This window comes from Mustela lutreola, chromosome 14 (genome assembly GCF_030435805.1).
Source record: "Mustela lutreola isolate mMusLut2 chromosome 14, mMusLut2.pri, whole genome shotgun sequence".
NCBI lineage: Eukaryota > Metazoa > Chordata > Mammalia > Carnivora > Mustelidae > Mustela > Mustela lutreola.
In genome coordinates this window covers 43,157,077-43,179,649 of record NC_081303.1, presented here as the reverse complement: position 1 = coordinate 43,179,649, position 22,573 = coordinate 43,157,077, and the positions used below count along the sequence as shown (strand labels likewise).

Sequence of the window (22,573 nt, the reverse complement as noted above, 5' to 3'; positions counted from 1 at the left end):
AGGACACCCTGTCCTGCCTGCCACCAGGCCACACCCTGTCAAGGGAGCTGAAAAACCTCCAGCTCTGCCTTGGGGTGAATCATCCATAATGGAAGGTAGATCTTTAATTGGGCTGATGTGCTCTACCTCCTAGGGCTCCTCCTGTCATCCGGCCCTTCCCAACCCTTGCCCTGGGCCTAGTCGCCGGCACCCCTGGCCTTCACGTCCTGTGCACGCACCATATGAGTTCCAGCAGCCACCTTTGGGTTGGCGAAGCTCTCCAGGTACCTATCGGCAACCACCTTCGTAGGTGCAAAGGTGGAGGTAGCCCAACACCGAAAATTGTTCTGAGGTGCCCACTGGAATGGCAGTAGTCTTCACCTGAACTTACTTTCCGCTGGTGTTCGGGCTCCTGCAGCCATCAAGGCTCCCAAGTATCTGTTATTGGAGGATATCCGGCCACATCCCTGTACCCATCCTAAACAAGACGGTCCAATTCCTCCTGCTCTGCTTCCAGGGGGAATAAGCATATTTGTTTAGGTTGGGGCTTGGAATTTGGCAGATGCCTTAAAAACACAAGAGTCCACTCTCGTGGACTCTTAGGACACTTGCCCTGTTCCAGATTCCCTTTATGCCTGCACAGGCCTAGTCTACACCCTGTACTGGGGCACTGCCGCAGGAGCGAGGCCAAACGGGCCACCTGGGATCCATGATGGCTGCAGATGCCCAGAACTCCAGCAGAGAGTGAGTCTACAAGGGGACAGACTGTTGCTAGTTTAAAGCTAGCAACAGTTTTCAAGTGGTGGCCACCCTCCATCCTAGAAGCTATTCAGGTGCCTTTGTGCACATTTAGGTCCTTTGCATCTGGCCTGAGCTCCGTAGGCTGCTGAAGCCCTGCTGATGGGTGTGGATCACAGAAGCCCTGGTAGCACAGGTCAGGGAGTGAGGGACAGGGAAAAGCACAATGTTAGGCAAGTCTGGGTCATAAGAGTGGGCTGCTGGGAATATCTAGCATTACCTAATTCCAAGTCTTAATCTACACAATGTGCATATTCCTGCTCAAAGCAGAGCTGGGGCAATATGGACTGCCTTGCTAAGGCAAGGCTCGGCAGCCTGGCCAGGGTATCTTCCAATAACACACACTTGGAAGGCTTGATTGTAGCAAGAACGGGGGACCCCTACGGGGAGCAGGTCCCGGGGGAATTTGGGGGTGTACTCTCTCTTACTCTTGAGGCAATGACAATGATTAGGGATGGGTCATTTTTCTATAGGCCTGTAGGGTACCCGCTGCCTAAGGGCAGCTTAAGTGGTGTACTGTGCATGTATGGGCCTTGAAGGTCAGAGTAACCAGAGACCTATTCAAGGGCAGGTGTCAGGGGACCTGTGTAATGGGAGTGGATAGTTAAGGGTACGAGGCATCTGCCCAATTCCAAGCCCTAACCTCCTCAAATGTCCCCTGAATGCAGAGCTGGAAAAAACTGAACTGCCTTTCCAGGGTCTAGTCAGGCAGACTGGTAGGGTTTCAGAAAAATAAGACATGGTTTTAGTGTTTCAATGAGCTAGATTTCTGTGTTTCTGAAAAAAAAAAAAATAGCAGGTGCATTTTCTGGAGCTCAGGTAAATTTGAGGTCAATGCAGTTGGGGGAAAAGGGAAAGCTTCACAGTTCCTTTCCAAATGATTTTTTAAAGATTTTATTTATTTATTTAACAGAAAGAGAGCACAAACGGGGGGGAGCGGCAGGTGGAGGGAAAGGGAGAAGTAGGCTTCCTTGCCAATCAAGGAGACTGATGCATTGCTCCATCCCAGAACATCGGGATCATGACCTGAGCAGAAGGCAGACGCTTAACAGTCTGAGCCACCCAGGCGTGCCTCCAAATGATTTTTTTTAAATGCTTTCCAATTTTTTGATTCATATGTCATATTATGTATTGGCATAGCGTGCTATGAAGAATAATTCATAGCAATGAAACTATTTTAAATTTAACCTACCGACAGCTATCTCGTCACAAAATTGAAGGTGAATATGGCCACAGGGATATTTTCTTACTCTATGCATTTGAAACAGCTGTGATCACATTCTGAATGTCCCATTGATTTCTGAAGTCCCTGGAATAGCGCCATTTTTTTCTTTGTTAGTTTCCTGATTTTGCAGATACATTGGAATCAGCTTCAAAGGTCAGGCAGGCATCTTATATATTTGGCTAATCCATGTTAGCTAAATCTGGCTTTAGCTATGTGGAGAAAGATAAGGGCTATTTTGAACTACTTTTGAGCAGGGCTTTAGAGGGGAAGGAAGGACATGAATCATATGGGAGCTGCTCAAGCTGCTCAAGAGGGCACAAGATATCAGCTCAGAAAGGGTGAGGAAGCTCCTGTTAGATCCTTTATTGGACTTTTACCTACCCCATTGTTTAACCCAGCCAGACTGTTATGAAACAGAGGCTCTTTGCAGAAATACTGGAAAGTGTTTAAAACACTAAAGTCAGAGATCCATGAAGCTTCAGCACCTCCAAGGAACCCTTCCTTCCTTGACCATGGGAACAATAGGCTAAAGATAAAGGAAGCTTCTGTTTCCCGCCTCAGGAGCAGGAAGGGAAGCAGGAATGCTTCAGGCTGGCTCACAGAGGTATGTATGTCTGAAACCAGAGATGTGTTCCTCTCAAAGCAGTGATTCAGAATGAGGCAAGAAAACTTGTGGGGGCAAGTCCCATTTGAATGTTCAGGGCAGTAAAGTGGTCTAGGGTGTCCACATAAGTACTAAGAACAGGGATTATTCAGTAGAATTTTGCAATCATGGAGCTGGAAGGGACCTCAGTAGCAATCTAGTCCAAACTTTTGTTGCCATGGAACTCTCTTCAAACAAAAGCTTCCGCAGGAGCCCTAACACAAACCCGTATGAAAGCAGGATTGCTGGGGTGCGGCTTGGAGGGTCAAAAAACCCACAGAAGCTTATTTATGAAATTAGAATAACTTTAAGAGCCGGGGGAAGTTTTATTGATGTCATTGAGCAGCTCAAGCAACATTGGTCGCAACGCTAAAAGTTCCCCAAACAGACACATTCTTAGTTTACAAAGTGAAAATCCTTTGACTCTTTAAGGACATTTTACTTGGAGGCATGAGAACAGGGAATATGACTTTTAGTCACACGGAAATGAGCCTCGGATGGAAATTTTCAGATTTAGAGACTATGCTACGCTGGTTTGGGACAATGAGTCTCCAGGCCCCACTAGGTGGTGCCCCTGTTCGGCATTTTGAGAACGTTTGTTTCTCTCTCTTTGGGCCTCGGGGTTTCGTAGGTTCCAGGAACTCCGATTAGATGCCACGCACAAGAGAACCGCATTTGCGTTCTTCTATTTTAACCTCCTTCCGTCTCACTTCGTTCCAAGGATCGAAATCCATGTAACATTAGGGTTTACTGAGGTTTCTTCACTTTTTCAGAAAAGGAAGAAACGAACTCCCTAAATATTCCTAGAAAAACAAACAAACAAAAAAAAAAAAAAAAAAAAAAAAAAACAACCCAGAGCCTTCCGGGGGGCCTACTGCAAGCCAAAGGCAGGCTGGGAGGTTGGACTTCCTCGAAGATCCTGGAGAAGCAGGGATCCCGTGGCCTCAGTTTCCTCCTCGGAAAAATGGCTCTTGGCGCCCTACCATCCGCGGCGTCCCGTGGCGGGGGAGTCCGATGTCCGCTTAAATTCTGGATCCTACTTAAATCCGTCCAAGGGGGATGTCCTACGGTGTGGTCGCTGACATGAACAAAACGATGTTCGGGAGCGCTGGCCCGGTGTCACCGAAGTGTCACTAAACGTAGCTTCCTACGTTTTTATTATAGCTTTCATTGCCCTCCGGCGGGGGCGCGGGGGGAGAAGCCCCTCGGTGGGAAAACCTATGGAAATGACACGTTTTTTCATTCATTGTTTCACACATCTTCAAGGGAGGTTTTAGAAGTTCAGGCTACAACGTGCTGAAGGACAATAGACAGTGAGGGGCGGGCCGTACTTCTGAGGCAGAAATTGCGGGTTTCACGGCTACTTCCACAAATCCTCCGTCCGGGCCTTTCTCCCCCCAGCGGCAGCGGCTCCCCGCCGCTCACTCGCCGCCAGAGAACACCCGCCGCACCCGCGACTGACGTCCCGCCCGGAATCTCCCGGAGCCCTCGCGAGTGGCCCAGGCCACCGCCGCGCGGTGGGGCTAGGCCTCGGGCCCCGCCCCCCTGCGTCACCGCGTAGCGGCGCAGAGGCGTTTCCCGGGGCGTGCCGCGGTTGCTAGGCGACCACACCGCTCCCCCTCCCACCCCTGCTGCTCTTCTCCCCACTCCCGGCCCAGCGAGTCGCGAGCGAAGGCGCGCGGATCTGCAGTGTCTGGACGAGATTCCCTCGGGAAGCGTCGCGGTCCCGGCGGCAGCCGCCCCAGCGCAGGTGGACCCTGCACTTCGAACCCTCCAACCGCCGCCCCTCCCCCCGGGGGTCCCGAGCTAGCGGATGGGAGGCACGGCTCGCGGGCCGGGGCAGAAGGATGCGGGGCCGCCCGGAGTCGGACTCCCGCCCCAGCAGCGGAGGTAACGGCGCCGCAGGGTAACGGGCTGGGGGCGTCCGAGTGGGCGGCTGGAGCAGGCTGGCGAGGTCGGGGGGCGGGACGGGGGAGGCCTGGACTGAGGTTGGAGTGAGCCGCTAGCAGAAGGACGAGGGAAGGGTTCTGACCGCCTCGGGGGGACGGATCCACCCTCTTCCCCTCCGTCAGCTCCCCTCCCCCGCAAGCCCACCGCGATCGGGGGAGGGGGCTGGAGCGGAGTTACGAGAAGCAGCCCTAGATCGGGGATATGGTAAGGAACTCTTAAGAACCTGGGACGTTGTGTGGGGCTTTTTTTAGCAAACTGTGGAGGTAGGGAGCACTACCTTTCACGGAAGCCCTGTTGCTCAGAGCAGATAACCAAGGGCTGAACTCTTGGGGTTTTGCCGTGAGGGGTGCGGTCGGCTTCGGATATGCAGGTGAAGGGTTGTGCTGAGTAGGGCTTTCTGGGGATCCTATTTTGAGAGATTCTCCACCTTGCATTGTATTTTACGCCTAAAAGGAGACTAGGGACCCCCCCCCCCCCAGCCCTGCGCTTCGTTTGCATGCAGACTTCCTTCGGGTGATTTCCTCTGCCTATTTATAGGAATACTTGCAGGTCTTCAGTGTCTTTTTCTCTATAAAGGTGGACGCCTCTTCCATTTTATTTATTATATTCATGCTGTTGGCAAAGACTCAGTCACATCCCGAATTTTGGGTTGTCAGAGAAGCAGTTTCCAGTAAAGATATAAATAATGCTATCAGAATGTGAGCTAGTTTTTAAAAAGAATATTCCAAAAATATTTGTACTGGACTTTTTAAATTATTCTTTGTGTTTCTATAACACATCAATGAAGAAAGCTCTAGAAGTAATTTTACAAAGCAGTTTCTAAAGGCAACTTTAAATATTGAAATTAAAAAACTGAAATAAATATTTCAGCATATTTTAAAAGATTTTAAAAAATTCTTCCTGGTCATTATTATTGAATTTGTGGTGTATTATGTAAAAATGATACACTGAAAGACTGATGTGTATAACTGGGAAATTCATATTCTTAGTGGTAGATGAAATACATTATCTAGGACCACCCTGTGGATTAAATAAAATAAACCCTCTCCCTCTTCAGTTGTGGAGACACAGTGCTAAAGAACAGAGGTGCTCCTTAATCGTTTAGCATTTAGCTTCCACCATCCACCAGAAAATGAAGTGGATATAGAAGTGAAATTCAGTACATTTTGTAATTTAGAGAATCCCTTTAGTATTTGTTGTGCTTTTCCCTGTATGTTTCTACAAATTAGGTAGATGTTAAGTAGGTACGTAAATAAACAATAAAAAGAAGAAAGCCCTAAGACCTTTCATTTCTTGTAGACTGAAACTATTCTTCCCATATAACGTATGGAAAACAAGGTCAGGGAAGAAGTTAATACAGCCAGTGGTAGAGCTGAGATTAGAATCCAAGTCTCTGATTTTTAAAATATAGTTACCTCTGCCTTTTTTTTTTTTTTTCCCTCTTTCTTTTCCTGTTCTGGTTAGCTTTTAGGCTTCAGATTTCAACTAGCCTCTAGTTGCAAGTAGTAAGTTAAATGAGATCCTTTTGATAGTCCCTATTTTAATTTTTTTAAATATTCCAATTTTAATTAATCTCTACACCCAATATATGACTTGAACTCACAACCCCAAGATCAAAAGTCACATGCTCTATCATCTGAGCCAGCCAGGCACCCTGAGAGTCCCCCTTTTTTTTTTTTTTAAGAACATTCACAAAGACAGACTTGTTTTAACTATTTCAAAATAAAAACCTAGAAATGCTTCCCTTTAAAAAAAAAAAAAAAAAGGAAAATTGGGCTTCCTCTGTTCTTTTGCCAAATACCCCAGTTGTTTGTATTCAATGCCAACATGCAGTGTAGACATTTATTTGTATTAGTTTTTTGTGGCAGATGTGAGGCAATAAAGACACAGAATGTTTTGAAAATACAAGTTTATATACTTAAGTTACTGATGGATTTATCTGTAATCCTTTCAACTAGATTGGGGGATGGTGTCTATGATACCTTCATGATGATAGATGAAACCAAATGCCCACCCTGTTCCAATGTACTCTGCAATCCTTCTGAACCGCCTCTGCCCAGAAGACTAAATGTAAGTAAATGAAGTTGTTCTTTGCTCTCTAGTTGTCTTGAAAAGAAGGAAGTGCTACTTAATGCCCAAGGTACAGTTACATCTCGCTGGCAACCCAGACTCTTTTGTTTCCTTTTGGTTTCTCTTGACTTTGAAATAACAATTGCTATGTTCCCACTTTAGCTTTATAGAATGATTTTTATTTGGAGCTGCACTTATTCCTTTCAATCACGGGGATAAATATATGGCATTAGCAAAAAAATAATAAGCTACTTTTTTTTAATATAATTTTTTATTTTTTATAAACATATATTTTTATCCCCAGGGGTACAGGTCTGTGAATCACCAGGTTTACACACTTCACAGCACTCACCAAAGCACATACCCTCCCCAATGTCCATAATCCCACTCCCTTCTCCCAAACCCCCTCCCCCCAGCAACCCTCAGTTTGTTTTGTGAGATTAAGAGTCACTTATGGTTTGTCTCCCTCCCAATCCCAGATTCTTTCATTTATTCTTCTCGTACCCACTTAAGCCCCCATGTTGCATCACCACTTCCTCATATCAGGGAGATCATATGATAGTTGTCTTTCTCTGCTTGACTTATTTCGCTAAGCATGATACGCTCTAGTTCCATCCATGTTGTCGCAAATGGCAAGATTTCATTTCTTTTGATGGCTGCATAGTATTCCATTGTGTATATATACCACATCTTCTTGATCCATTCATCTGTTGATGGACATCTAGGTTCTTTCCATAGTTTGGCTATTGTGGACATTGCTGCTATAAACATTCTTTTATCGAGGGAATGTTTGTTTTGTTATAGAAGGATATAGGCTGTGTGTTGTAAAAACTCATTTTAACAAAAACCAGAAATCGAAAATACCCCTGAATTCATAGATCCGTACCTATTTTCCCCTGCAAGAGAGAAATGCAGTCCTAGCTTATTAGTATGCTACAGAGAATCACTTTATGGACCATAAATAAAACTTGAACAGTACAGTTTTGTTTTTGATGAATTTAATCATTCTGGAGCTTGCAGACATTTAGCTTTTGACACTGTTTTACTTAAGGTAATAAAAAAATTAATTCATATTCCCTCAGCGTACACAGAGTAGTAGGGAGAACAGGGTTTGGACAAGTTCCAGGATAGGGAAAAGCTATCCCGTGACTTTAACATTTGCTGTATATATCATCTAATGAACGAATTGAATAACTGAATATACTAGTTTGTAATTTCTCCTTCACATTTCTGCATCTAAGACCTCAAATTGTTTCTATATTCCAAAAAATATTGCATGCATTTTTCATAGCCCTCCCCAACTTTTTGTCAGCTTTTGCTATTAAAGTCAATCTTTTCACTAGTTCTGAGGCTAATAATATTACAGAGTATTGGCTAAATATATTTAGAAGGCTGGTCACCCTATTTTTAACCTGTTCTCTGGAGTACAGTAAGTTTCCTTTCCATTCTCAGCAAGCTTGTTTCTTTAATATGTGAAAAACTTCTCAGAGCTCCAGAATCTCATACTCCTCTGGTTGACCTCAGTTTGGTTTTTTATTTTGTTTTGTTTTTCTAATTAACATATAATGTATTATGTATTATTTGTTTCAGGGGTACAGGTCCATGAATCATCAGTCTTAAACAGTTCACAGCACTCACCATAGCACATCCCCTCCGCAATGTCCATCTGACCATCAGTTTTCTTGGTTACTGGCTGCCCATTAGCATGTCTCTGTGGGAAACTTTTTGCAGTTGGGCTGGTTCATTAACATGTGACTTAAAAGTTCATTTTAACTTCAATTTAGAGTTAGCCAATGCTAATCATCTCCCAGCAGGTCAATTAAATGGTATGTTTCAGGGTCAAAATGAATTTCTTAATGTATAATATACAGAGTAACCATTTTGAGGACATAGGACTTTCATTCGAAGGTAATGGTGTCTCTGCATATTTTGCTGAAATATAGGCTCTTTGACCTCTGTTGACATGGAAAGACCCTTCTGACATGACTCCATCCCCAGACCCTGTTGCTGTTTTCACAAAGCCTTTAGGCTTCATTGTTTATCCAAGATGTTCTTATGTTCTCATTGTATACCATAAACCATCTGCATATAGGCTTTTATTGGGTTAAGTTTTGTGTTGCAGATTTAGGGTCAAGAGCTAGGGAAAGAGAATGGAGTGTTTCCTGTCTGGATGAGAAGTATATGCCTTCTCGGAATTTCTCAACAAGATCTTCAAGACTCTATTAACACAGCTGAGGATTCTATTTGAAATGTCAAGAGCCCTTCAAGTTAACAGCATATGTGAAGCATTCTTAAACAAAACATGATTAATCTGGCATTATCTGTCCCTGTGGGATAATTACATAATTATAAAAATAATTAGTATATAATCTGTATTGCTCAGTTATTGTGATTATAACTAAAGACTAGAAATATGTAGTATTTTATAACTATTATACTTTAACATGCATGCACATTGTAGATTCTCCTAGAACAATGAAAGGAAGATTTTATTTATAGCACAATAGTCTTGATACATGATTGATTCAGGCCAGTATTTGAGTTATGTACAGGAAAGGAAAGAAACCTAAGAAGAGAACCCCTCCCTGTGTGGAAAAACTCCTTCCTGTAATTCTTCAGATTCACTGGAGACTCAGACCTTGAAAATCCAGAGTGGACTGTACCTGGAGCATGGTTTTCTTCCCGGGAGCCACACTTCCAGAGAGACATGCAGTGCAGCCCACGTTGAGAGTGTGAATAGGATAGGAAGCAACCAAGCAACCCTGTAAGGGAGAGGATGTGGTGGGTTGATGAGCCCAGGGAAAAATGGTGGGGGTGGGACAGCCCCCTTCAAGGATGTGAAGGACTTTTACATGAAATTTGGACACTTCTGTGTAGTTCCAGAGGGCAAACTGAGACTCAGTTTACACGGAGTGAGATTTAGGCTCACTTCAAGGAAAAACCAGAGTCAGGAAATCCAAACAACATCCCTAATTTTATTGTAGTAGTTCGATGCAAATTAAATTTCTGTTCTTATATTAATGTTCTGTGCCTGAGACCCTCTCTTTATCACAAACAGAAATGAAGACCTCCAGAGCCGGCACAGCCTTACATGTAGACAGAGTTGGTAAAATACCCAGGGATGGACCCTCAAATCCCTTTCCTACCAGCTTGTCATTGGTGACCTCGGTTCTGGAGGGTCATTCCTTTGGGTTAAGGCATTGATCTGTTAAAGTTCTAGTAACTTGAAGAGGTGACACCTTAAATTGTAGAGCAAGTTGAAAGCAGGTTTCTTGCTGGGAGAGAAAGTGGGTGTGGGATTTCCGTGCACCCTAAAGGAAGGCCTGTTGTGGGGGCTATCATGCTGCAGGAGACTGAGACCTATTTAGTGCCAGATGTCTGCTGGAGGGGGACTGGAGATATGGAAGGAGGTCCCACAGAGAGAAGAGAGAAACTGAAAGGGCAAAGAGAAGGCACATAGTTTAAGCCTTGATATATTGAGAATTTTGCCAAATTATTACCAGTGTTTGTAAAATCTTTTATAGCTTGTAAGTGTCATTCACATATATTATTAATTATAATTTGGTTCACACAGCATCCTGCAAATTGGTATTATTATGCACATTTTATATATAAAGAAACTAAGGCTAAGAAACTGGGCGAAAGGTCAAGCAACCTGCCCAGGGACTTAAAGCTTTTAAGCAGGATAGCCAGGACTCCCATAGACCTCTCTCTTCTTCAGCACGTGACTCACAGTAAATATGTAGAAGCACTGAAGTTAGGTGTAAAAATTTTAAGGAAAACCGTCTGGGATGCAAGCGGAGTTTCGCTTTTATTATGTAAATCTCCCTAAAACCAAAGAATTTTAATTCCCTCATTCTGCCAAACCCATCGCCTCCTGGATTATAGTTCCTTGAGAACCCTTGTTTCTTGTTTATTTGTGGGGTTTTTTTTTTTAAAGCACTTGTAATAGTGAACAGTGAGGGTTCCTGTGACCAGAGAGACGGATGGGACCCTCTTCTGTTTTTTCAGCCCTGAGGACTGAAAGAGTCATTTGACTTCTTACTGATAAGAAACATGTTGTGTAATATTTACTACTTAGCAAGGTATTTAGGTTCTGTCTGCAGGCCTGTTTTATTTTCTTGACCAGTGATAGTTCTCCATTATGGTATCAGAGATTTTTCTCGGTGCATATATCATCTCTTTACTCAAACACTGCTTGCCAAAGTGTGGCTACAGTTTTATCGCTTGCCTCACTTTTGTGTGCTATCAGGTACCACCCGGTTTTTGTAACTACAGGACTCCCTAAATGTTCAAATTGATAGAAATTACCTGAAAGGAGCAGGCAGGAGTGAATGTCCGGCTCTTAAAAACTACAGCTGTATATAAAATTGGCCAACACTTAAATTGTTTCATCTTTTTTTTTGCTGCTATTTATGTTTTCTCTTTTATATTGTTATTTAGATAATAGGCTTTGTGCTTTTTTCTTAGGTTATATTAAAATTCTGTTTTTTAAGGATATGGCCACTTTGGATCATGACCTTTTCATTTGTTTTCTTCTTTCCTTCTAGCACCATCTTGAATTTTCCTTAGTGTGTGTGTGTAATTTTTTTGTATTTCTCTTTTTTGCTTTTCTTTTCCTCCATCTAATTTCATAGAATTATATTTCATCTCAGAGGAATAAGTAGAGCTTTCTTCAGTGAGTTATGGTTTCTTGAAGGAGAATGTTAAGCAAATTCAAGTGTAAAGAGTAAAGTGCCTTTATCACATAGGCTTTTCCTTGGAAGAATGGGTGTAGGTGTAGGTTAGAGACGCAGAAGAGAGACACTATCTCTATAGGAAAGTTTTAGCAGAACTTCCCCCACCCCTCCCCGGGCCTTGGATTCTCACTGTTACTCATCAGATGCATAAAGAATTGGCCCAGAGGATCTCAGGAATTCTCTTAGGCTTAGAACTCTTGTGATTCAGTGAGCTGAACTGCAAGCATTCAGTCATTTTTGAGGGGGGCCTGGGAGTAGATAATGAGGTTTTGCTTGATTCCAGGCCACAGCCATGATTCAGCCCTAGTGGAGAGTAGTAGAAGTGCTAGTAGAACCCAGTGCCAAGTTGTGTCTGTGGGAAAGGTGCTGGACTGACAGAAGACCTGGGTTCAAATAGTGCCTGGTCCTTCATGGATTCTTTCTCTCCTCTTTTTTTTTTCTTTTTTTTTTTTTTTTTTTAAACAGAACACTTTAATATGCATATTCTGATGTATGCCCTTAAGAATTGGTGAGATACTCAAAACAGTAAACAATAGGAGACAGTCTGTATATAATCAAATGCCAGATCACGTGGTACAGACTTGAAAAGCTACAGTTAAGATACGAGGTTAATTCGCCTGGGCTTGGAGTAGTTCCAGATGGAAGGGAGGGGACTTGAGTTGGAACTTGAAGGAGTGCAGGATGAGGGGGGTTGGGTAAGAAGACTCTCACTGGAAAGACAGACCTATTAGAAGGAACTTAGCATGTTTAGGGTTTGGTAAGAAGACCGTTTGTTCTTAAACAAAGCAAGGCCTATACTGGGGGTTGAGGTGGCCAATTGTACTCCGGGGGTCTGAAGATCGGTATGACACAAGTCTCTGTTGACTCCTGCCTCTCATCTCACTTTTTGGGTAATTGTAACCTATGTGACTGGACAGTTCTGTTGTGGTTCCGGCCAGGGACAGGTTCTTTCATCCTTCCCCTATTTTTAGTGGCTTCACCATCACATTCATGTTTCTTTTCCATAGATCACCACCGAGCAGTTAACTAGAGATCATACTCAGCGCTTTCTGAGCGGAGGTGAGGTGAAGGTAGAACAGCTGTTTCAAGAATTTGGCAACAGAAGATCTGATACTCTTCAGACAGATGGCATCAACGACTCTGAAAAGTGCTCTCCTGCCGCCTCTCAGGGTAAAAGTTCAGATAGCTCCAATGCGATGAAAGCCAGCAGTTCTGCCAAAACATCCAAAGCAGTGCCCCTGACTCCCGAGCAAGCCCTGAAGCAGTACAAACACCACCTGACTGCCTACGAGAAGCTGGAGATCGTCAACTACCCCGAGATTTACTTCGTGGGCCCAAATGCCAAAAAAAGACACGGAGTGATCGGCGGGCCCAATAACGGTGGCTATGACGATGCAGACGGGGCCTATATTCACGTGCCTCGTGACCATCTAGCTTATCGATACGAGGTGCTGAAGATTATCGGCAAGGGTAGTTTTGGGCAGGTGGCCCGGGTCTACGATCACAAACTTCGACAGTACGTGGCCCTGAAGATGGTGCGCAATGAAAAGCGCTTCCATCGGCAAGCCGCTGAGGAGATCCGGATTCTGGAGCATCTTAAAAAGCAGGACAAAACTGGGAGCATGAATGTCATCCACATGCTGGAAAGTTTCACCTTCCGGAACCACGTTTGCATGGCCTTCGAATTGCTGAGCATAGACCTTTATGAGCTCATTAAAAAAAACAAGTTTCAGGGTTTTAGCGTCCAGTTAGTTCGCAAGTTTGCCCAATCCATCTTGCAGTCCTTGGATGCTCTCCACAAAAATAAGATCATTCACTGTGACCTGAAGCCAGAAAACATTCTCCTAAAGCACCACGGGCGCAGTGCGACCAAGGTCATTGACTTCGGGTCCAGCTGTTTCGAATACCAGAAGCTTTACACGTACATCCAGTCTCGGTTCTACAGAGCTCCCGAGATCATCTTAGGGAGCCGCTACAGCACGCCTATAGACATATGGAGTTTTGGCTGCATCCTTGCAGAACTTCTAACAGGACAGCCTCTCTTCCCGGGAGAGGATGAGGGAGACCAGCTGGCCTGCATGATGGAGCTGCTCGGGATGCCACCACCGAAACTTCTGGAGCAATCCAAACGTGCCAAGTACTTCATTAACTCCAAGGGCCTACCTCGCTACTGTTCTGTGACTACTCAGGCAGATGGGAGGGTCGTGCTTGTGGGGGGTCGCTCACGTAGGGGGAAAAAGCGGGGCCCCCCAGGCAGCAAAGACTGGGTGACAGCACTGAAGGGATGTGATGACTACTTGTTTATAGAGTTTTTGAAAAGGTGCCTTCAGTGGGACCCCTCTGCCCGTTTGACCCCAGCTCAAGCACTGAGACATCCTTGGATTAGTAAGTCTGTGCCCAGACCTGTCACCATCGAAAAGGTATCAGGCAAACGGGTGGTAAATCCTGCAAACGCTTTCCAGGGACTGGGTTCCAAGCTGCCTCCAGTTGTCGGAATAGCCAATAAGCTTAAAGCTAACTTAATGTCCGAAACCAGTGGTGGTATACCTCTGTGCAGTGTACTGCCGAAACTCATTAGCTAATGGACAGTGCTGTGCTCAGAGATGTATATGTTTGTATTTTTAATTATCTTGCAGACCTGAACATGGGGGAAAAAATACAGGCCCATTGGCGGATATGTTTTTGTTAGACTAGATTTTTTTTTTTAACAAGGCAAAACATTTTTATATGATGTAACAGAACTCTTCAAGGGCTAATTACCTAACCAGCCTGTGTTGGCCATCCTGGAATGTACATTAAATGACTTTTTATAGGTCAGTGCATCTTCGTTATTGTCGTCAGATGTACATCACCTTACGTATGCTGCTACTGGTTTAAGTCCCTTTTTCTCAAGATACAAGGTGCCCCGGGAAGTGTATCCTGGCCACTCGTCACTTCTCATCCCCCTCAGCCTCTGTTCCAGAGGGGTAGCTTGGGACATAGCCGTGGTTCTGGATGAGAGCCGAAGCTAGCCCTCTTGCCCCAGCAGGCTGTTCTGTGGGCTCATCCCAGGTGAAAGAGCTCGGCAGAATATGAGGCAGGGGAAGGTTCTGGAAGTTCTTAGTCACTTGAAAAAGTGGTGTCACTGCTTCTCAATGACTCATTTCTCTTTCAATCCTGTGATGTGTGCTGTTTTAATTTTATGTTGTTATTATTTTTATGATTTTTCTGCTTCTGATGTTTCCTGGGAAAGGCATTTTATAGCTATCCTAGCCCTTTACCAAGCACTGGTTTTAAAACTTAAGTCCTCTGTATCACTTTACAACCCCACCTCACCCCTGTCTCCAGGGAGCATAAAGCAGCTTCTTTGCCTCAGATGACTGTTAAGGGAGAAGCAGCAGGTAAACTTCAGTTCCCGAGTTTCTCGGAACCCTGGAGACCAGCCAACTTGCTGCATTTCCATGGACTTCTTCCCTATAAAAGTGATCACTCTCTGAGAAACCTAACCATGGCCCACAGCCCACCCTCCTCTCTCCCCAGCCCTCTGCCGCTTCAGCATGCCACAGTCTCCCCACCGGCCATTTAAGCCGAAGACTGCCCCCTAGGTGCTGAGTGAACTTCAGCTATAAGACAATCCAGGTGCCGGCTGTCAACCATTTCCTTTTCCTTCGCTTGAACATCCTTTCTTTTTCTCTGCTAAGATTTCAGCGAGGGCTGACAGTAAAGCTGACTGCTAGCCAGATGTCTTCCTTGGAAGGGCGGAGAAGGCACAGTAACTCAAAACTCAGTGCTACTGTGTCCTTCCCCTCTGCTTCCACCCTCCTCCAAGAGTGTGCCCGAGCTTGGTCCTCAGAGCGGCCTCTCTGAGGTAGACCGTTGCTTTCTTCAGCACCATTCCCAGGATGGCCCAGTTCCATTTTCACTCTAGAACTTAGTCTGCGAGCTCCTTAAGGTCAGAGATCATAAGATCGCCGGGCAACACTGTAACCAGAAGAAGAGAAATGCCAGGGGCACATCACTGAAGGAACTCCTGCCTCAGAAGTACTCTGGTCTCCACAGCATGGGCTGTGAAAACGGAGAGTGACCCGATGTCCACAGCATGGCCTTGGCCACGGGCATAAGGGTTCAGACTGAGGCCTTGGCCTCTTGAAAAGGGCACATCCTGGTGCTTCTGGTGCCTGAGCAATGGCACATTTTAAAACTTGAATCACTTCCTTCGCTCCGGGTTTACCGAAGGCAGTGGGAACACACCCACACTCCACGTCCCTCCAGCTCCTGCTGAGCCCGCGGCCCCACAGAGAAGCAGCGTAAGCAGCCGCCACGTTATCTCGGCAGAGCACGTGTCGGGGTTGTTTTGCCCGTTGTTATCAGTGTGGAAGACCTGCTCTTAAGCAAACAGCGTTAAAAAAGACGGCTGCCCCAGACACATCTGCCGTGCCCAGAACCGGGATGTGTTTGTCGGAAGCAATCTCCTGGGTCAGCCCACGCCGTCTGCCGCGGGGAGAGGAGGTAGTCCGTGGCTGCGGTGGTCACGTGGTCCGTTTCAGTGCATTGAGTAGATAGATTTAGGTTCCTGGAACCAGGCCGAGGACAGGCTGTAGACAACTCTGACGCCATACAAATTCTAGAAAGCTCTGGGAAGGCGGATAGATGTGTTTCTGCCTAGGTTTGGCAACCTGGAGAGTGACGCAGAGCAGAGTCATCGGGCTGGCTGGGGCGCCGTCTTCCGCAGCCGAGTCAGGTTTAGGGAGAGTGGGCTGCTTTAAAACGAGCCTGTTGTACCAGATGGATCTGGGGAGGTTGATGAATTGGTTTCAAGTTTAGGGCAAGTTGTCATTTTTAGAAGCTGTTACCCGGTGCCCCCTTTTATCAGCCACTGTTAAATTGTCACTTGGATCCCTGCCCATAGCAGAGTGACTGAACTGGATCAGAGTTCGTGCAGAGATTCAGGCTGTCTCCCTAGCAGTCACTGAATGGCTCTGCAGCCATTTTTGTTCTTCTGGTCATTTTTTTTTTTTTTTTAAGATTTTATTTATTTGACAGAGATCACAGTAGGCAGAGGGGTGGGGGAAGCAGGCTACCTGCTGAGCAGAGACCCTCCCCCCCCATGTGGGGCTCTATCCCAGTACCCTGGGATCATGACCTGAGCCGAAGGCAGAGGCTTTAACCCACTGAGCCACGCAGGCGCCCCTTTTCTGGTCATTTCAATTAAACAGCTCAAGTGGGTTGGCTTCTACTGATTTTTAAGTTGAACGAATCAGTGGAGTTTCCGAATTGCTATTGCCACCATGAAAAGAGTGGGTAGGAAGTTTTGTTTTACCTTATTCCTAGAGTCATTCTTTTGCCCCCCAACATGGGACATTGGCTAATCCAGCTAATACCTGCTCCTCGTATCAGACTCTTTCCTACCTCCCAGTGACTGATCTGTTCATTCATCACAGGCTATCGTGGTTTCCTTTACTGGAATGTCAGCTTCAAATGGGCGGGCCCACGTCCTCATGATGCTCAGTGCACCGGCTGTAACGCTGTCAGTCGTGTGCAGGTGGTCGGGGTTCACTTCCCTCCGTGCACTAGGAAGGTGCTCACGTCTTGTCTTCTTTTAAATTGACCCACATGATCTCTTTTTTTTTCTTTTTTTAAAGATTTTATTTATTTATTTGACAGACAGAGATTACAAGTAGGCAGAGAGGCAATCAGAGAGAGGAGAAAGCAGGCTCACCACTGAGCAGAGAGCCCAATGTGGGGCTCGATCCCAGGACCCTGGGAATATGACCCGAGCTGAAGGCAGAGGCTTTAACCCACTGAGCCACCCAGGTGCCCCAGACCCACATGATCTCTAATCTCTCCTTTTTGAGAAAGGGTAATCAGAGGAGGATTATGTGAGGACATCTGGTCTAGCACTTGGCACCTTGATAATAGTGAAAAATACAGCCAGAACCTTAACTGTGACTTAAAAGATTCTGTTTCTGTCCCTCAGACACTCTGAAGGAAGAGAGGGTGTAGTATGGCTTTTCTCCAGAAGACTTTAGTGTATGACTATAGGAGCATGCTTTAGTCCTCAGTGGGGGGTTTTCTTGGCTTTGGTTTTTGACTTTTGGGTTTTTTTAGAGGGAGAGAGCAGTGGGAGAGGGGAGAGGGGTAGAGGGACAGAGGGAAACTTAAGCAGGTTTATGTCCAGCTTAAAGCCTGATGCGGGGCTCTATCTCACAATCCTGAGATCATGACCTGAGCTGAAATCAAGACTCTAATGTTTGACCAACTGAGCTACCCAGGTGTCCTGAGTCTTCGGTGTCTTAAGAGGGTTTGGGACAGACGGGTTAGCTGGCGAATGTCATTATACTCCTAACTTTTTTGACCTTTAATCTGTTAAGAATGGGGTTTGTTGCATGATCAAAAGCAACAGAACAGATGATTAAATAAAAAGTTCAACCACGAAACAGTTTGGATCTGCAGCAGCTGGTCGTGTTGAAACACTGTTTTGCCTAATTCCTAAGTAGGCATAATTAAAGTTAAATGCTAAATTTTAAATAGCAGCTGATAAATGCTGAGCTTTCCTAACAATGCTCCTATTGGTTTAGTGAACCATGGAAAGCTTTTAATTATTTCTCATGCATCTGTTGTTGGTTGTCCTCAGCATGGAAGCTGGAAAAGTGGCAACGATCATTCTGGACTGCCTCTGGATACTTTTTTCTCCTTTGAGAATGAAGGAAAAGTACTGAACTTTTGAGCCAGGCGGACAGAACATGTTTTTCTCCAGGTCTCCCATCATGTTGGAGATGACTGGTCCGTAGAGTGCTGTAACTTAACTACACGCAGAGCCCCTGCAGTCATCTGTGATATGAACAACCTCAAGTCTCCAAATAAAGAGAGGGACAAGATAAGACGAGAAACTAGCACATCAAGGAAGAGTTGTCCTCTGCCAGGATCAGCCTCCCCGTTTTCAAGAATATTCTTCATACCCTCAGTTGAACATGTCCCGCTTTCATCTTCAAACTGTATTTCCTGAATCCCAGGAATTTAAAGGAATTTACCTCCAAACCTGGCCTTCAACTATAATGCGATTAGGGGTAACCCTTTCCAAGTGTCTATTCAAGTATGCCCACTAATTTCAGTGAGGTAAGTTTGTAAGCGTCACAATGAACCCATCCATGTAAGGACTAAAAGCTTTGGCTCCTGAGATCCATAACCCCTGAGATAAGCCAGAGCCACAAATACATCGTCTAGACTTTGAAGGAGAGAATATGATTCTTAATATAGCTCACCAACCGCTAAGTCGTGCCTAGACTGTCATCATTTTTCTATAACAGGAGAAGCCTGCCTGCCTGTTGACTAGAGAGAGTCTCCCCTCCTCTGCCACCACACAAATAAGCTAAAAAAGAAAGAAGGGCCCCAAATCGGGCCAGATGGTGACCCGTGACTGTTTCAGCTCAGGATGTCAGCCTCTAAAGCATCACGTTTGAATCATTTTGGTATCATGGGATTCTATCATTGTTCCTTTGAATCTGCTGACACGCTTCCTCTGGGAAGTGTAGCTTGGCATGGATGAGTCAATGGATTTTGTTTTGTTCTGTTTTGGGGTGGGGGGTGTTTGTTTTTTAAAAAAATAAAGATGAAATGCTTTGAGACTTTTTCAGCATCTCCTGATTGTTTCAAAACCAAGTCTGAGGACGTCCCTAGCTGGTCCTGGGTGCTATACCCTGAGAGGTTCCCAGCATGTGAGTGGGCACCAGTCATGGGTTTTCAGCGCTGACAATGATAAAGAAAATGCTCAAAAAAGGAAATAAAGGGGTAGGATGAGAGACAGCTACAGTTCTTGTAGCTCCCCAGAGCCTGGGGACATACACCCTGGCTTTGTGGAAAAGGGAGATGGGAAGCCATGTAGGGCTGGCCATGTTCCCAGGGGCCCTACACATCCGCTCTCCCATCAGGATTACTGACATTTAGCCTTCAGGGGCCCAGCCTTAAGGGTGAATCCTATCAAGCAGATTCAAGGAGTACAGTTTTATTTCAGAAGTTTCAGTGTTTGTCTTGGGCCAAAGCCTTGTACCACTCAAGAACTTAAATCCTCACAGAACTGAGAGCATAGAAGGAAAGGGAAACAAAGTTCTTAGTGGCCCTTGGGCAGTCTCGCTCCTGTCTGCTGCTGATCTTGCTCTGGGCCATGATGCCCCGGCAACAGGAGCCCAGTGGCCACCGAGCTGGAGGACTGCCTTCTGCCATCCTTGAATCGTCCCCTAGATTCTTGAACAGGCTTTCTGGGAGCCTGGCCTGAAGCTGGAGAAGGGCCTCCCGTGCTCCCACGAAAGCAGCTGCAGGGTCAGAGAAACTACAGCCGGGCACAGTTCTATCAGCCTTCCTCCGCACACTGTCCACATTCCCCCACCATCTGGTATACCCCAAGCCAGGACAGCCGTGGGGCTCTTCAAAACTCAGAGCTTAGAGAAGGCGATGGAATGGCACTGGGAACACTTGGTGTGTTGCACGTTGCTCTTCATTACCCAGGAAGGCATTTCAGTCCAGAGGCAGAAACCTGAGTGACTACTGCTTGTCGGTAACAATGCTGAGGTCTGATCTTGATCTTTCCATAGCCGGAGCCTGGCCACAATTTGACCTTGTTTTGCAAAGGTTGCCCAGCCCTGCCCCTGCATCTGGCGGCTGACAGGCTCCTGATGCGCGAGGATACCCAATCGGAACTAATACCATGCCCAGGGTGGAGCTCTAGCCCAAACGTCTCTGCTTTCTGAAGCACGTCCATACAGGCCTTTGTTCGTGCATTTATTCTTTCAACACTGACTGATTTATTGAGCAACTGTGGGAGGCTGGGGGGCGGGGAAACTCTCCAATGGCCTTTGTCAGGGATGGGAGTATCCACAGCATCTTGGCCTGTTGTTCATAGGTTTTGTTGTTTTTCAAAAGCCAGGCAGTGAGCTCAGAGAGAACTCCCAAGTTACCATTGCTCTGTTCTGGTTTTATTTTATTTTTAAAAAAAGATTTTATTTATTTATTTGACAGAGAGATCACAAGTAGGCAGAGAGGCAGGCAGAAAAGAGGGGGGAGCAGGCTCCCTGCTGAGCAGAGAGCCCAATGCGGGACTGGATCCCAGGACCCTAGGATCATGACCTGAGCTGAAGGCAGAGTCTTTAACCCACTGAGCACCCAGGTGCCCCTCTGTTCTGGTTTTAAATTTATGAAAATCGGTAAGTGAATGGGGCAGGAAGGGGAGATGGATTTGGAAGAGAACGTTCGGAGTCTCTGTGGGTGGTGTGCGGCTTGTGTCCTGAGCTGACGGAGGAGAAAGATGGGGGAGGGGAGGTGTGAAAGAGCCACTATGCCAGAGCTCTCCCTCCCTCCATTCCTGTCCTGGACGATGCGATTGGGGTCACCCTCGGGGTTTCCCTAGCATGATTTCTAGTCAGGGGTTTGCCTCCTGGTGCTGATTCTTCAGACCTCCATTCTATCCCGAATTAACTCTCCCGGGCACCCACAGGGGAGGAGGAAGGAGCAGACCCCAGAGTCCCCTACCACTCTTCCCTCTCTCCCGACTCCTTCCCAACTCGCTGGCTAGCTTTGCTGTTTGCTGTACCGACATGGTTTATTTAGCTAACATCCTCAAACTCTGTCGGAGCCTGAGACCCCGGTGAACGTTTGGGATGGATTCAAACTTCCTCCCTGAGATCATGTTCTGCAGTTTCTGATCAGCTGCAGTCCCATCTCGGTCAACCGTCTTCATTCAAGAGCCCCCTTTCTTCTCCTTGGATCCCCCAATCGCTCTCCGCTTCCAAATGCTAGAAGAATCGCCCAGGCAAAGCCGCGTGAGTGAGACGGGGGTGGCTTCCGACTTCTCCGCGGCGCCAAGCAGAGGGGCGGACCACAGGTGCTTCCCCTTCACCCTGCCCGGATCACAGGGGTCGGGAGCTTCCGCGGCCCGTCTTCCTGCAGGGACAACTGTTTCCCATCCGCATCGTCACCCTCCCCCCCAATCCTACCCTTTCCAAGCCCAACCTGGACCGAGGCAGCTGCATTTCAAAGAGAGAGTAATCCCTTGGTTCGTTCTTTATTCCCAGCCCTGAATTCTGCTACCCCCCCCCACCCCCCGGAGAAAGGCACAGCCTTAGCCCGGAGAGGCTGGGTGGAGCTGAGACTGGGGGACAGGGCAAGGCTGGGGTTTCTCCCACCGAGGAGTCGCGGTCGGGAAAGTTAGAAACCGGGGAGGCAGCAACAGCAGGCCCCCGGAGCCCCGGGAGTGTCCTTCCCTCCCCCGACAGCTAAGCTCTCGGCAGAGCCCCCCCCCCCCCCCCCCCAACGCCTGGCCCTCCTTTCTCTTCCTGCCTTCTCCATTCTTCTCTCCTGCATTCTGGGTCCCAGGCGCTGCGCTGGGCAATTCAAAAGTGAGGAAGACATGAGTTCTTGCTCTAAAAATTTGGTGGAAGTTAAACAAAGCTCAGGCAGAGTTGAGATTCAAGTAGATATATATATGTTGTAGACACGCACTAGTGCCCTAAGGAGGAAAAGAGAAAAGAAAAGGAAGGGAAGAGAAGAGGTGGGGATGGGTTTTCGTGGTGGCTGCCCCTCGCGGTCACTAGTCATGACCTTGTCCCACACTACCACCCATCCTCCGCAATGCCTCCCGCCTGAGAGATCCTGAATGAATGGTGCCCAGGCTCTTCCTAACACACAAAGTGAGAGAGACTGAGCCCCATACTGGAGACACCAAGCACCCTGGTCCCCTTGGTTAGTCACTGAGCCATGGTTTAGAGACAGACTCTCCTCTGCTGCTATCAAAAGAAGGTGCCGGATTCAACCCCCATTCCACCCATGCAGTGTTTATGGTGCATCCTCAGTGACTCTCTTCCTCTGCCCCCAACCAGCTCCCCAGAGGTGGCCACGGGGGGGGGGGGGGGGCGCTGATATTTTTACCTACAGGATTGAGCCTGGGGCAATTCAGTGGCGCCAGTTGAGGCTTAAATGCAATGAGAAATCCCCACCCCGCCAGCTTTCGCCTGCAGAGAACCCAGTAGGAAATAAATAGTGCTGTGTGCCCAGCCTGGAGGGCTGGCCTGCATCTGTCTGCCTGGACCAAAGCCAGTCACATGAGCCCAAGCTGGTTAAAAAGAGAGCTCCGGTAATCTCCCAGCTCAAGTGTCTCAATCTGGCATGAGGAGCTGTGTGGGCAAGGATGCCAGCTCTTCT

The 22,573-nt window shown here is 46.7% G+C and overlaps 1 protein-coding gene across 2 annotated transcripts; it reads left to right on the top strand.

Annotated features, from left to right (window-relative positions):
• Window positions 1-4,263: 4,263 nt before the first annotated feature.
• Window positions 4,264-19,006, top strand: DYRK3 (dual specificity tyrosine phosphorylation regulated kinase 3). 2 transcript variants are annotated; one of them, XM_059146038.1, is made up of 3 exons: window positions 4,264-4,535; window positions 6,554-6,665; window positions 12,412-19,006. In XM_059146038.1, the coding sequence occupies exons 1-3, from the start codon at window positions 4,459-4,461 to the stop codon at window positions 13,984-13,986; spliced, it is 1,764 nt and encodes a 587-aa protein (XP_059002021.1). In that variant the 5' UTR covers window positions 4,264-4,458; the 3' UTR covers window positions 13,987-19,006. The 2 variants fall into 2 exon arrangements, with proteins under 2 accessions (XP_059002021.1, XP_059002022.1); XM_059146039.1 differs by lacking the exon at window positions 4,264-4,535 and adding an exon at window positions 4,570-4,799.
• The last annotated feature ends 3,567 nt before the right edge of the window (window positions 19,007-22,573 follow it).

Coding starts and splice junctions, on each gene's coding strand:
- DYRK3 (XM_059146038.1), top strand. CDS start 4,459: ATGGGAGGCACGGCTCGCGGGCCGGGGCAGAAGGATGCGGGGCCGCCC. Junction 4,536..6,553: donor CTCCCGCCCCAGCAGCGGAG/GTAACGGCGCCG, acceptor CCTTTCAACTAG/ATTGGGGGATGGTGTCTATG. Junction 6,666..12,411: donor CTCTGCCCAGAAGACTAAAT/GTAAGTAAATGA, acceptor TCTTTTCCATAG/ATCACCACCGAGCAGTTAAC.